General features: G+C 42.9%; 1 protein-coding gene across 2 annotated transcripts in view; it reads left to right on the forward strand.

The window, feature by feature from the left end:
* The window catches only part of STUM (stum, mechanosensory transduction mediator homolog), a 62442-nt gene extending 58656 nt beyond the window's left edge, over nucleotides 1–3786 (forward strand). The window contains exons 3-4 of one of the 2 annotated variants that reach the window (XM_018568206.1): nucleotides 2272–2280; nucleotides 3577–3638. In XM_018568206.1, the coding sequence (XP_018423708.1) occupies nucleotides 2272–2280; nucleotides 3577–3611 (44 nt within the window). In that variant the 3' untranslated portion in view covers nucleotides 3612–3638. Of the gene's footprint in view, nucleotides 1–2271; nucleotides 2281–3576 lie in introns of both variants that reach the window. The other variant, XM_018568214.1, reaches the window with a different exon arrangement.
* Nucleotides 3787–13309: the final 9523 nt, after the last annotated feature.

A 13309-nucleotide genomic window follows, 5' to 3' on the forward strand; every position in this document is an offset into this window, starting at 1 on the left:
TGAGTTACTTATCTGTCTATTTTTAGCACAACTGCTGTAAACAAGAACCTTCATTAAGCATAGACCTTCTGGCTGCAGATCGTACAAAATAAATATTCATATATTTAACATTATTCATTTTAACAGAAGAGCACCGAGGCCAAGTAAAAAAAAAACAAAAGAAAAAAAAAGTGATATTCTGAGATAATGCAAAATTCTGAGTTGTAAGTTTATCTCAGAATTCTGACATATCATCTGAGAAATCTGAGAGTTATTATCTTGGAGTACATTAAACCTGACATATGATTTTTAGAATTTTGATGGTATTATAATATACTGTAAGATAATATCATTATACAGGATATATCTTAGCATTATATAGTGCAGGCCAGTCAAGTTCCTCCACCTCGCTCATCCGTGCCTTTATGGACCTTGCTTGTGCACTGGTGCGCAGTCATGTTGGATAGTAGCAAGGAAATTTCCGGGATGGACTTATTGCATAGGTGACAACCTATCACGGTACCACGCTTGTTTTCACTGAGCTCCTGAGAGCGACCCATTCCCTCACAAATGTTTGTAGAAGCTTCTGCATGCCGAGGTGCTCGATTTTATACACCTGTGGCCATGGAGGTGATTGGAACACCTGAATCCAATGATTTGGAGAGGTATCCCAATACTTTTGGCAGTATAGTGTGTATATATCTAAGAATTTCGATATATTATCTTAATGTGCAATAAATGCTGACATGACTTTAGAATTTTGAGTTATTATATTATACTGTAAAATAATACAATTATGAATCTAATAATTCTGAGTTATTATCTCAGAGTGCATTAAATCTGACATCATTTTTAGAATTTAGAGACATTTTTAATATACTGTAAGATAATAAAATTATATATCTAAGAATTCTGATATATTATATCTTCCATACACATCTAAATTATATAATCTAATTATTAATTATTTTTTTTGGAGCCTAATGGAAAGAAAAGAATTAAAAAAAAAAAAACAGAATGAAAAAAGAAAGAAAATAAAGAAAATGAATTATGAGGAATATAAAGAATATATATTTTAAAAATCCGTTTAAAATTAAATAACTGTATTTTTATTTGTTTTACTCAAGTAAAATAATATTTTTATGTTGTATATATGTTTTTAAATGACTTTTGTTCTCTATAGAGTTTGTAATTATATATGTACATGAAGCTGTCATATTATTATTTACTAATTACATAGGCAGTGACTAGTTCTGTTACAGGCAGTCCCCGGGTTATGAACAAGATAGGGACTGTAGGTTTGTTCTGAAGTTGAATTTGTGTGTAAGTTGGAACAGGTACATTTTTTAAGTGTAACACCAGCCCAAATAAATCGTTTTTTGTTTTGGATAGAATAGGGAAGGGTTTACCCCCTGTAAAGTTTGTTTTGCTGTGTGTGCCCCTGTTCAGAAGATTTCACCTCACTTTCTGTCCCTGGGACAATTGGATTTTGAAAATGTTGGGTTGTCGTGGAAACAAGGATTGGTGATAAAGCTTCAGTGGAGACAGCTTTTTCCCATGATGACTCTTACAGGAGTGAATTTCCCTTCCTATGGGTAGATTTCCTCTCACTTCCTGTTGTCTCAAGGACAGGAAGTGAGATTAAATATTTCTAATGAGGATCCAGACAACAGTAAAAACCCCACAGTGACCCGGAAGAAGAGGCGGGCACCCCTCGTCTGCACGTCTAACAAGAGCCAACTTCCTGTAATGTACGTACAATACTACGAACCAGACCCAAAAAGGCGGGCACTCCTCGTCGGCACGAGCGTGGTAGCATTACAACAACTGAAATGCTGTGCGATACACTTTGACTGCAGCCTGGGACCCCCTGCTGTACAGTAATAGCCTCTGTTTGTAAGTAGGGGTCGTATGTAAGTCAGATGTTTGTAACTCGGGGACTGCCTGTATTTCAAGATGAGTCTGTTTTCTTGTGCTGTGCTCTTCCTGTTCACTCAGTGTACACCTATCTGTCTGCTCAGTGGCTGAAAACAAGGCAAAGTCTTGTGTGGTTTGTCTTGTAATGGGTTCAGCAAGGGTGCTGATTGAAGTGTCTGATATACAGAGTGCCACTAGGGGGAGACTCCACAAAATTAAATATGTGATATAGCATGCATATATATCACGTCACAAATTACTTTCTGAGAACCTTAAACAAAACTTGGTTATAATAAACTGTTCTCATCACCAATGTTAACTCGTCATTCTTCTCCTCTCTCTTGCATGCCTCTCTCTGATAACCTGAATGCACAGTATCACAAGGTAGGTGTTTGGATACTCTAACTATATATAGAATGCTGGTTTGAAGTTGTCATTTTTCTAACAAAAATAAAAGCGGAACTCCGGGCACGAAAACTTTCATGTGAATGTCTGTGAAGGTTCATATTTCATGTGAATGTATTCCTCAGTAGACACTAAGGATAAAACATTGATTGTATTCAATCTGGCCATAGACACTAGACGCGCACACATGATTGAAACAACCACGGGCATAAATGGGTTACTGCAACTAGCACCTACACTGTTCATTAAATGGGGTCTGTAGCTGGCAATTAAAGTGGACCTGTCACCAGTTATATTTTTTATGTTAAGTGCATGCTCAGTAATGTGTCAGTGTAACACTTTCAGGTATTTATTACCTCGCACAGAGATCACATGACTCCTCCCTGGCCATGTCTTCATCTGCTTTTGTCTCCAGAAGGATGCTACCATCTTTGTTCAGCCATCCTGCAGTGTCAGCATCCACTTCATAGAGCTACATGGTGCTCAGAAATGACACAGTCATGTAATTCTTGTTACCTGTACAGTACTTGGCGTGTTCACAAACGTAACACAGATCAGCCGTCTGCTGAAGCCTCTTACCTTGTGACTTGCTACAAAGTTATAATGCTGCAGTCTGATCACTGGGGGAGAGGAGACTGAGGAAATGCTTCCTCCTGCATGTCGCAGACTGATCACTGGGGAGAGGAGACTGAGCAAATGCTTCCTCCTGCCTGCAGCAGACTGATCACTGGGGAGAGGAGACTGAGCAAATGCTTCCTCCTGCCTGCAGCAGACTGATCACATGATCTAAGCCGAGACAAAATCACCGACTGGAGCTCAATAATACTGCTGCTGTATATTGTGACATGCCAGGGATGTTTTCATGCAGACTTGTTAAAAAATAAATCTGGGTAAAAATGTAATTAACCCTTGCAGTGGAGCTACCCCGGTACTGCAAGCGTTGTATGCTCCTTTTTGCCTAGGGTCAAAAATAACAAAGTTATTCCCACCTGATCCTTCAAGCTGGTCGGCTGTCACAGTGCTACCTTCAACCTGCCTTCTACTCTGCAGCGATGGCATGTCCCACGGCGTCCTCACATCCTATACACAGTGTATAGAACGTGATGACTTTGGGACTTTAGACCGCTACAGAGGAGGGGAGAGACGATGCAGTGACCGATCTAAGAGCTGGCCAGCCCGGAGGATGGGGTGAGTATAACTTAACCCATGCAGGTCGGGTTCTGCCTTAAGTTACAGAAAAGATGCACTTTAAAAACATCTTCATTCTTTTTGCAGGTTACAAAGAACAAGGGATTCCGCAGCAGCTGTAACCGAAGCGGCGCAACGTAAGAAAAGTGCAAAAAGACATTTTCCAGCATCTTTGGAGGAAGAGTTTTGTAATAAATAGGAGAAAGTAAATGAATGAAGAACAAGTGGAGACTGAGAAGAGAATGTGGCCTACAAACACTCTGGTCTAGAGGATGACTGAGATCCCATGATAACACTAAATCCATGTTCATTCTTTGTTAGTTCTCGAAACCAAATTGATCACCTGATGACGGGCCATAAAAACACAAAGAAATACAATTGAAGCGATCAAATCCCGATGTCTTTCCGGCTCCAGAGAGTCAACTTCATAACACCATCGGTAGAATTGCTGACTTGGGAAGACCTGTCCTACTTTGTGGAAGAGGACAAGTTTCACTGTTGGATGGGACTGCATTATATGTAACGGCTAGTTATTTCCAGAGCCCACGAAAGCAGAATTGCCCCCATTTCCTCCTATCGGCCCAAAAATATAATAGAAACTTTTTTTTTTTTTAACATTGTATCCTAAAACCATCACAAGTACATACGTTTTTCACATTGCATACATATGACATGCGTTTTCCCTGAGTTATCCTTTAAGGGTTATGATTAGTGAATGGGGAGAGTAGTATTAATTTCATCGGACAGAACTACAAGAGCGATCCGCCTGATTGGTCTCTGAGGAATGAAAACGGTAACAAAACAAAACTAGCAAATGTTTCCACGTCCCTCGGATAATAAATTGGCATTTCTGTGTGGACACCATAAGAAAACATCACTTTTTTTTGTTGTTTTATTTTTTTATTATCAGTGTTATTTTTTATGGTAAGCTTGAAGTAATTGTATTCTGTTACTCAGTTTTAGGTTGAGAGTTGTAGAGTTCTAGATTTAACTCAGGCGGCCATAGGTTGGTCTTATAAAGCACAGGGCTGGGCATCGTGGAGCCAAAATATCCGCAGGCTTCTTCTATATCTCAGACACTCCGGTGGTGGGATTTTTCTTCAGTAGTCTGTCTTTGTCACATTGCCCCATGGTTGAAGGTGTCACTCTCCTGTTGCAGAATTCCCCATGTATTTGGTTATTCTAGCCTAAAATTTCCAGTTTCCCTAATCTCTGATAAATGTTAAAAACAGGTTGTTGATGACTTTGATGATGACGATGCATGAGCTCTCCAGAAAGTTCATTTGACTTCTTGCTGCCATAGTTTACTGGCTAAAGATTGGGGACTTTGTTGCTGAATTCTCCACCTATTTGGTTATTCTAAACTTAAATTTCAAGTTTAATTTCTGGTGTCATGAGTGCCCTCCTGTTCTACAATTCATTGTTGACTTTCGTCATGCAAGGATACTGAAGGATCCTAACTGCATCATTTTATCGTACAAGTAGAAGCTTCAAGCGCCTGCTTTGACACACGCATTAGAAGTTTGGATCCACTGATTCATAGAAGCTTCTTGAAGAATTTCCCATACACAATATTTTCAGGACCTCCTTTCCATCTGAGCCAATCTTGAAAACTGATGCTGAAACCCTAACGCTCAAGACCACTTTCCTTCTGGCAATTATGTCACCCAAACAAGTTAGAGAAATGAAAGCTTCTTCAATGAGAGAATTGTATCTTAAAATCTTGTATTACTATTTCATCCAAAAGAATGAGAAAGAAGAAAACGTCCATTTCCTAGATCTTCACAAATCTGTTTTGAAAAATCATGGAGAATGGAACAGAACCAAATCATGGAGAATGGAACCAAATCATGGAGAATGGAACAGTAACTACTACTTTATTTCCAGGGCAGTGAGTGAGATCATGGTGCCTCCATGTCGATTTGACCCAAGCTCATTGAGGACCTTCCAAGGACCTTCCAAGAGAATTGAAGGTTCGCTTAACTTACAGCCCTTCAAACCCCCCTTCCCCAAATACAAATGGCTGGAAAAGAAACATTAAAAAGTGGAAGCACATCCTGGCAGACTTTGGAGTGCTCAGCTCTCCCAGAGAGGCATAGTGATTTTGCCCGAACCTTTCTGAAACATTGTAAGCTGGGTCGTGGTAAGTATTTTTTTTAATAAACTTTATTTTTTTAATGGCTTTTTCAAGTCATTTGTATTTGGGGGGTTGTTGGGCTGTGAGTAAAGCCTACCTTCCATTTTTATGGAGGGTCTGCTTCAAAGTCTACACAGCAAGGTCCATTTCTCATGCTTCAGCCAAAGAAAAGAAGTCTTTAAAGTGACACTGTAAGGTTACAGAAATCCAGATGAAAGGTCCCATCACCTGGGACAAGAGAGAATACTCACCTCTAGGCCTGCCCACGTCTCCTATTTCCTCTCTGTTACAGTTCCTCTGTAAGAACCTTCAGCATTTGACACTCCTGGAACTTTGGATACTTGTGTCCTCTGCCACATTCTGTACTTCCATCCTCCGAGCCTACCACAGGACTCAGCAATGACATAGGGTTTGGAGGATGGAACCACGTCCTCTGTAATGTCATCCAAATTTGTACACAAATATCTGGCAGTTGCAGGAAAGAACATGAAGAAGGTTCTTCTTTTTAGGATACCCTTAGAGATTGTAGATAATTGTGGTGCTTAGTGAAACTTTTCTATATCAGTTTTAATCTATGACTTTGTATTGAGGTTTCACTACTAATAAAAAAGATTTCTGTTGTCCTCGAGTTCTCTTTTATTATTATTATTATTGGGATGGAGAAATGTTGGCAGTACAGAATGGATGGGAGTTGTCTGAGATGTAGAAAATCATTTTCCCATAAACCCTGAGTGAACCGAGGAGCTTCCTACACTGCAGTAAATGTCATCTGAGAGTAATATTGGAGCATGAGTCACATTCAGAAATAGATGTAGTAGATCCCATCGCACTCCTGACCCGATAAAGCCCAAATGAAAACTGGGGGGTGCCGAAAGTGACAGCAAATGCCTGCGCACGTCAAACGCAAAATACCATATAGTCACTCGCACTCCGTTTGTAGATAGCAGTCAATCTTCTTTATTGACTGAACATGATGTCACATACACAAAGTGACGTTTTGGCACCTGGCAGTCCCTTCTTCAGGCAAACAACAGTGTTTGCCTGAAGAAGGGACTGCCTGGTCCCGAAACATCACTTTGTGTATGTGACATCATGTTCAGTCAATAAAGAAGATTGACTGCTATCCAGAGAGTGCAAGTGACGGGTAATGGTTTTCAGGGGGCACATTGAGGAACCTGGCCTTCAAGCAGCAGAGAGAGTAAATCCAGCCTTGCTTCTGTTCTCATTTAAATCTAACAATGAACTTTCATGAGCTTTCTTTTCCTTCAAATCCAAGCTTACAAAAACAAAAAACTAATTCCATGTCTTGTCTGAAGCCCCCTGATAGGACCCTGTGATAAATCGTTTGGGGTAATTTCCCCCCCCCCCCAAAAAAAAAAAACTCAGCCCTTTATTTCATTTTGCAGATTCCAGGGGTGGGGGGTTTCTGAGCGTGGGCATGGTTTTACAGAAACATAGGTGTGGTCAAAGGAGAACTATGGGGTCAGGGCTTTTCCCCATAGTTCTCCTAAGGGTAATGGGAGGACACAAACTAGCATCCTCCCGTCACCCAAAGCTCAGTATACCGCGAGCTACAGCTCGCGGTATACTGAGACGCCGCAGCCGGAACGGATCCCGACAATTCTGAGATCCACCCAGCTGCGTGAGTGACAGCTGACTCTGCCTATCTAGAGGCAGAGCCAGCTGTACCCGCCCCCTCCCCCGTCCGTTCCGCCAGTCACCGCTGGAGGATCGGAGCGGGGGTGGATCCCTGCAGGGAGCCGTGAGTGACAGTCACCACTCTCTGCAGGGAGATGACCAAGAAGTGAGCAAGCAACGGTATGTGTTCCCTCACTTCCCGATCTACTGAGCCGACCTGTGACAGTTTCATTGTTACACGTCGGCTCGAACTATGAGGATGAGTGAAAATCACTCACCTCATAATTCTCCTTTAAGTATAAGTGGGTAGGGTTTTGGAAGATAGGGGGTGGGGTTTAACTGTCCTAATTTGACCTTTAACATTTTTGTGATCTAGGCAAAGCTAGGTGTAAAACAAAGGACCCGGTGACAATGGAATGCAAAGAAAACACGTCATTTGGAGCACAGTACAGCTGTTGTGTATGAAATGCCAGCTGTGTATATAGAACTGTAAATAGTCTTATTGGAAAGTCACTACAACGATACAAAGCATGGGATTTGTGTTTTTTAATGTTTTTAAACTAATTCTTGATGATTGTTTTGACTATGGTTTTTTTCTTTTCTATTTAATAAAACTGTTTGTGACCTTTAAATAAATAGTCTTGTTCATTTTACATCATCCGCGGTCTACATTGAAGGCAGTGTTGATATAAAGCATATTGTATAGAACAATTCTAATTTTCACTTTTGTTTTAAGCAAATATGGCTCCCTTGAAGAGGCGGGGCTTAGTAATAACCACATGTATGGTTCTGTCAAAATATTATTATTTTACTATAAAGGATTTAAATAGCGCCAACAGTTTGCGCAGCGCTTTACAATATAAGGAAGACATTATAATCACAATACAATTCAAGACAAGATGGTAAGGAGGGCCCTGCCCCTGAGGGCTTGCAATCTAAAAGGGAGGGGGAAGTTATACATGAGGAGGTAGCTGTGTGGGGATGAATTGTTTGAGAAAGTGATGGTTGAGCGGTTAGGTTGAGGTGGGATAGGCTTCCCTGAAGAGATGAGTCTTAAGGGATCGCCTAAAGGCAGTCAGAGTGGGAGATAGACAGACAGGTTGGGGTAAAGAGTTCCAGAGGATGGGAGAGACTCTTGTGAAGACCTGGTTGAGCTTGGTTGGGTGTATTAAACAGGTTTAGTCCATTTTATAGGTGGGAGTTCAAACTAGAAACTCTTCAACCCCCTGCTAGTTCACTTCCATATCCTGTGCTCCAAAGCAGAGTGGTCCTTCTCCACTGATGGCTCCCTCCCATGAGGACATGACACACCCCTAAGACCGTATTCCATATCAGCAGTATAATATGGGTCCCCTGACTGACCCGATCATCTCTGGTCAGCAAGGACAGCCAGCCAACGAATATTTCCAGAAGGGAGTCTGCTATCGCAGCTTTCATATTTCTCTCAGCTCAGGTTATCTTTAAAGCCCTATTCCAGCCTGGGCAGGAAAACAAACAATGGATCCTCCAGCAGCTCTTAAAAATGTAAAATCAGATGCGGCTGCTATAATTGCCTCCTCTCCAGCGCTGACTCAACTGTTTTCCAATGCAATGATGATCAGTGTTGAATGATGGTCAGCTTCATTCATCCCACTTCCTGAGAGCTCAGGGTGTCATGGCTCCGCCCACCCAACCTAAACTTCCAGGAAAAATGCTGCAGAAAGACAGTGGCTATGCCACTTCCACCAGAGGAAGAAGAGGGTGGAAAAGGAGCTGTGGTCTCACCGGACCAGTCTAAAGGCACCTGGAAAAAAGGTATGTATTCCCATTTAGGGTGCATGTGTGCTCCAGTGGGGGGAACGGCAAATGATGGGGGGGAGGGTCCGAGCCTGGACTTGGGCTTTAAGGCTGCCAGAGTGTGTTCCTGGGCTAGTGTCTTACAGTAGTATTAAACACTCAAACTTTTTTTCAATAATGAATCCAGATCAAACAAATATACAATTATAATGTTTCCAAACAGCTCCAGCTCTCTCAGCTCTGCTTCCCCTACCTGTTCAGTAGAAAATCACAAGGGACAGCACAATCTCCAACAGCTGTTCATCTACTAACTTAGAGAAGGAGGGCAAGGCAAGACACTCTCCTCCTCCCTGCTCCCATGTGTTCTTGTGGAAACACACACAGCTTACTAGCATACACAATGGTGGCTCCATGGGACCCTGCAAGGGAAAGGAGCCACCCTAAAACAGGATATCAGGGCCAGTGCTAGAACCTAAAACATTTAAACCTCAAGAAGCAGCATCCAGAAGGGGGTGAAGGGCATGAAATCCCTTTTTGAGTTTTTTGAGGCATATCCGCATTAAACATTTTCATGATTCATGCTCTGAAACACGTGTATAGGCAGCACACAGAATTCAGTCAGGTATGAGGCACCAATATGCAGAAATGTAACTGCCAGCTCAGAAAAAGTTGTTTCAATTGAGGTAATGTAGAAAACCTATGTGAGTAGCCTCCGATGCACAGTACCAACTCAGATTCCCATTCTGCATGCTTGCGCTGAGACAGCCTGTTCATGACAGGTAGAGAGGGGGACTCGCCAAGCAATCGGCGGCTTGTTTTGCCTGCGGAGCCCCGAGCTTGTCATTAGTCCAGCTCTCCTTCTTTTCATCCCTTACTTATGTGAGATTTATATGAGGAAGCTTTTCTGCTTATTTTATTTTTCAAGTCGCCTCTCCAAATTGCATTATTTTTTCCAATCTCAGAGCTTTGTGAAATGCCGCCTGAGAAGATCAAAGCGGCCTCTTTATTAAACAACAATTACCCTCCGCCGCTTCTTTCCACAAAGGCGGCAATTAAAATTTACTGCGTGGAACGATCAAGATTCCAAACCTTCCGCAGCAGCAACAAGCCACGTGCGGGACAAACGAGGGTAATGTTATACAAGGCCACGAGGAAAACGGCATACGAAATGTATCCAGGGTGATGGAAATCTGCAAAGAAATATCAATGATCATTGACAAGAAAATAGAGAGTTTTTTATTTCCCCAAAATGGTGGTGAAAATAGAAACATTTCAGCAAAATATTCACTATTTTGGAAAAATGCATTGGAGGCCGTAGGGGGGAGGTAACATAAAGGTGTTTGTTGGCGGTTTTAATGGTACAATTGGCTTTAAATGCCTCCTAAAGGTTGCAGAAGCTCGTTTCAACTATCTTATGGCAAAAAATGGCCCCTCAGTAGCATCATCATTCTCCACCTACCCCCTTTCCCAGGATGCAGTGGTGCTAAGTAGCCAATTCACCATGCCCATACCTTGTCACATGAGGAGGGAAGATTACCCTTTAACATGTGTAAGCTCTAACACAGAAATTGCAGAGGGATCAGACTCATGGCTCTGTTGTGGGGAAGTGGGGGGTATTAGTGGGTGGGGGAGTGGAGGGAAGGTGGGTATGGGTGGGTAGGGTAGTGGGCATTCATCGGTAGGTGAGTATGGGGGGGAGGGGTATCCGTGGGTAGGGGAGTGAGGGAAAGTGGGTATCAGTGGGTAGGGAAGTGGAGGGATGGTGGCTATCAGTGGGTAGGCGAGTGTGGGAATCAGTGCGTAGGGAAGTGGAGGGAAAGTGGGTATTAGTGAGTAGGGGAGTGTGGGAAGAGTAGGTATCAGTAGGTAGGGAAGTGGAGGGAAAGTGGGTATTAGTGAGTAGGGGAGTGTGGGGATGGTGGGTATCAGAGGGTAGAAGAGTTGAAGGAAGGTGGGTATCAGTGGGTAGGTGAGTGGAGGGAAGGTAAGTATCAGGGAGTAGGGGAGTCTGGGGATGGTGAGTATCACTGAGTAGGGGGATACAATGCAGTGACGTGTGGTACCTCTGGTTCCAGGTGAGGCATTCCCCAGCCTCGCCCCCAGCACGTCCCGCCCCACGAACCGAAGCCCTGCCCTGTCGACCAAAGCCCCGCCCCCCACCGATGGTCTAAGGTCTAAGCCATCCACAGAGTGCAACAAGGAAAAGCAACACCGCTCCCATCAGCTACCGGAACTCATTCTTGTTCACTGTGCCCAATCCAATATATCAGCACCATCAATATCCTGCGTTCTCAAACAGCTTTATTGATCCCGATGACCAGGACACGACCCCTCTGGGATCCTCCCCCTCCCGGGACAGCCAGGCAATGAGCATTTAGATCTCCATTCCTCTCATGGCATTACTTTTATATCCGGATGTTTCTATACACAGAGATGGTCATGTCCCTTGTTTGTTTCTACATTGTTTACGTGACGCACAGCAGCGCCCGGGATTATGCCGCGTATAATATTTAGAAATACCTTCTGGGACGCTTCAGGGGAAATAGAAGGAAAGGATGAATCATGTCATACCGTTCATGGCCATCATTGCATTTCCTCCCGCCGTTAGCCTATTAAAAGGCATGAAAATAAACCCCCCAAATTCTGCTTCCCCGCGGAGCCGCTCGTGTTCCCGACCCAGAACGACATCAAACACGAGAAGTATTAATAAACCATTCCGATCACTAATGAGTTCACATCCAAATAGAGACCGCAGGAGGGAAAACTCGCCGGCTCACCCGCGCCTGGCACTGTGATCTATGAGGGAATTGGAAGAGCAATGATGGTTGTTGATGTTTTTTTAGATATACATATGAAAACAATTCGTCTAATGAGGACCTGACGTTAGATATGTTTTCATATTCATGCTAAACCAGTTATTTATTCCCTCTGACAGTGCGCCCCCCGACAATGCCTTCCTCTGCTTTTCACTCCACCATCTTTGTTCAGGCATCATCCAGCGTCACCATCTACTCCCTGGACTGAGATGTTGGCTCAGAGATAACATAATCATGTCATTTCTGGTGTCTGGGCAGTTCACAAATGTCTGATACAGATCGGCCCCTGCTGCAGCCTTTCACCTTGTGACTAACAAAGTTACAATGTTGCAGTCTGATCACTGGTGGGAGAGGAGACGAAGGAAATGCTCCCTCCTGCCTGCAGCAGACTGATGACATCATCTCAACCTATGCAAAGTCACTGGACTGTCCTCTAAGATGGATTTTTATTAAAAGAAGGTGGAGGTTTTTTTTGAATAAAATGGATTTTTGGAATCAAAATGCATTTAGATACCTTCCTTAGAGACCACAACATAAAGGGGTACAGGTACATTTAAAAACAAGGACGGAAAAGGGACTCATGTACACATATACAAATGCACAATCACACACATACTCCCCATCTGGCCTTGCCCCCCTAGACCAGTGAACCCTTCCCCATGCCGCCCTCCTGCCCCCCCTCGTTCCCTCCATTTATTTATCCCGTACAATGTCCCTCTATTTGTCTTCTCAAGTTCCCATGCTTACCCCAAGGCCTTACCGAACACTTAACCTCCCCACCCCCCAATCTAAAGTTATGTCACCTCCCTTTTTCCCTCTCCTTCCCAAAAAACACAACACTTTGCAACCACAATGATAGGATGCAATTTATATCTTTAATTTTGCTATTGACCTGTTACAAAACTTACAAAAATGTTTGTATCTAGATATGTAATTTGTTACTAGAGTTTCTGCTGTATAATGTGACATGTCAGGAATATGCTAATTCAGACTTCAATGTAAATTAATGTACGGCTCCGCCCACACAGCTGCATTTTCCATTCATAGATCCTTTCACAGGATTTGTGAACTCAGAAACTACACGGCCCATTAGCCACCATGGCGGAGGGACTCGTAGTTCTCAATGATGCCACACTTTCGTTTGTCCATTCGTTCTTCTTCCCTGGACAGGAGGGAGAATCTGCAGGAGCCAGAGCATTGCACCTGCGATCCACTGTGGTTACAATGCTTTACTGGCTCCAGTGCAAAAAAACAATCAATGCACATTTTTTTATGAAGTACGCATTTATTATATTTTTTTTTCCAGAAGGTGGAATTCGCCTTTAAATATGGATTGAACAGTATATGGCGGACTGGATCCCATTGATCAACTGGTGTAACAGCCAATATTCCCAACTATGTTCTGCTCATAATCATCTCTCTCTCTCTCTCTCTCTCTCTCTCTCTCTCTCTC

The sequence above is a fragment of the Nanorana parkeri genome, unplaced genomic scaffold, assembly GCF_000935625.1.
Source record: "Nanorana parkeri isolate BGI_ZX_2015 unplaced genomic scaffold, ASM93562v1 scaffold31, whole genome shotgun sequence".
Classification (NCBI taxonomy): Eukaryota; Metazoa; Chordata; class Amphibia; order Anura; family Dicroglossidae; genus Nanorana; species Nanorana parkeri.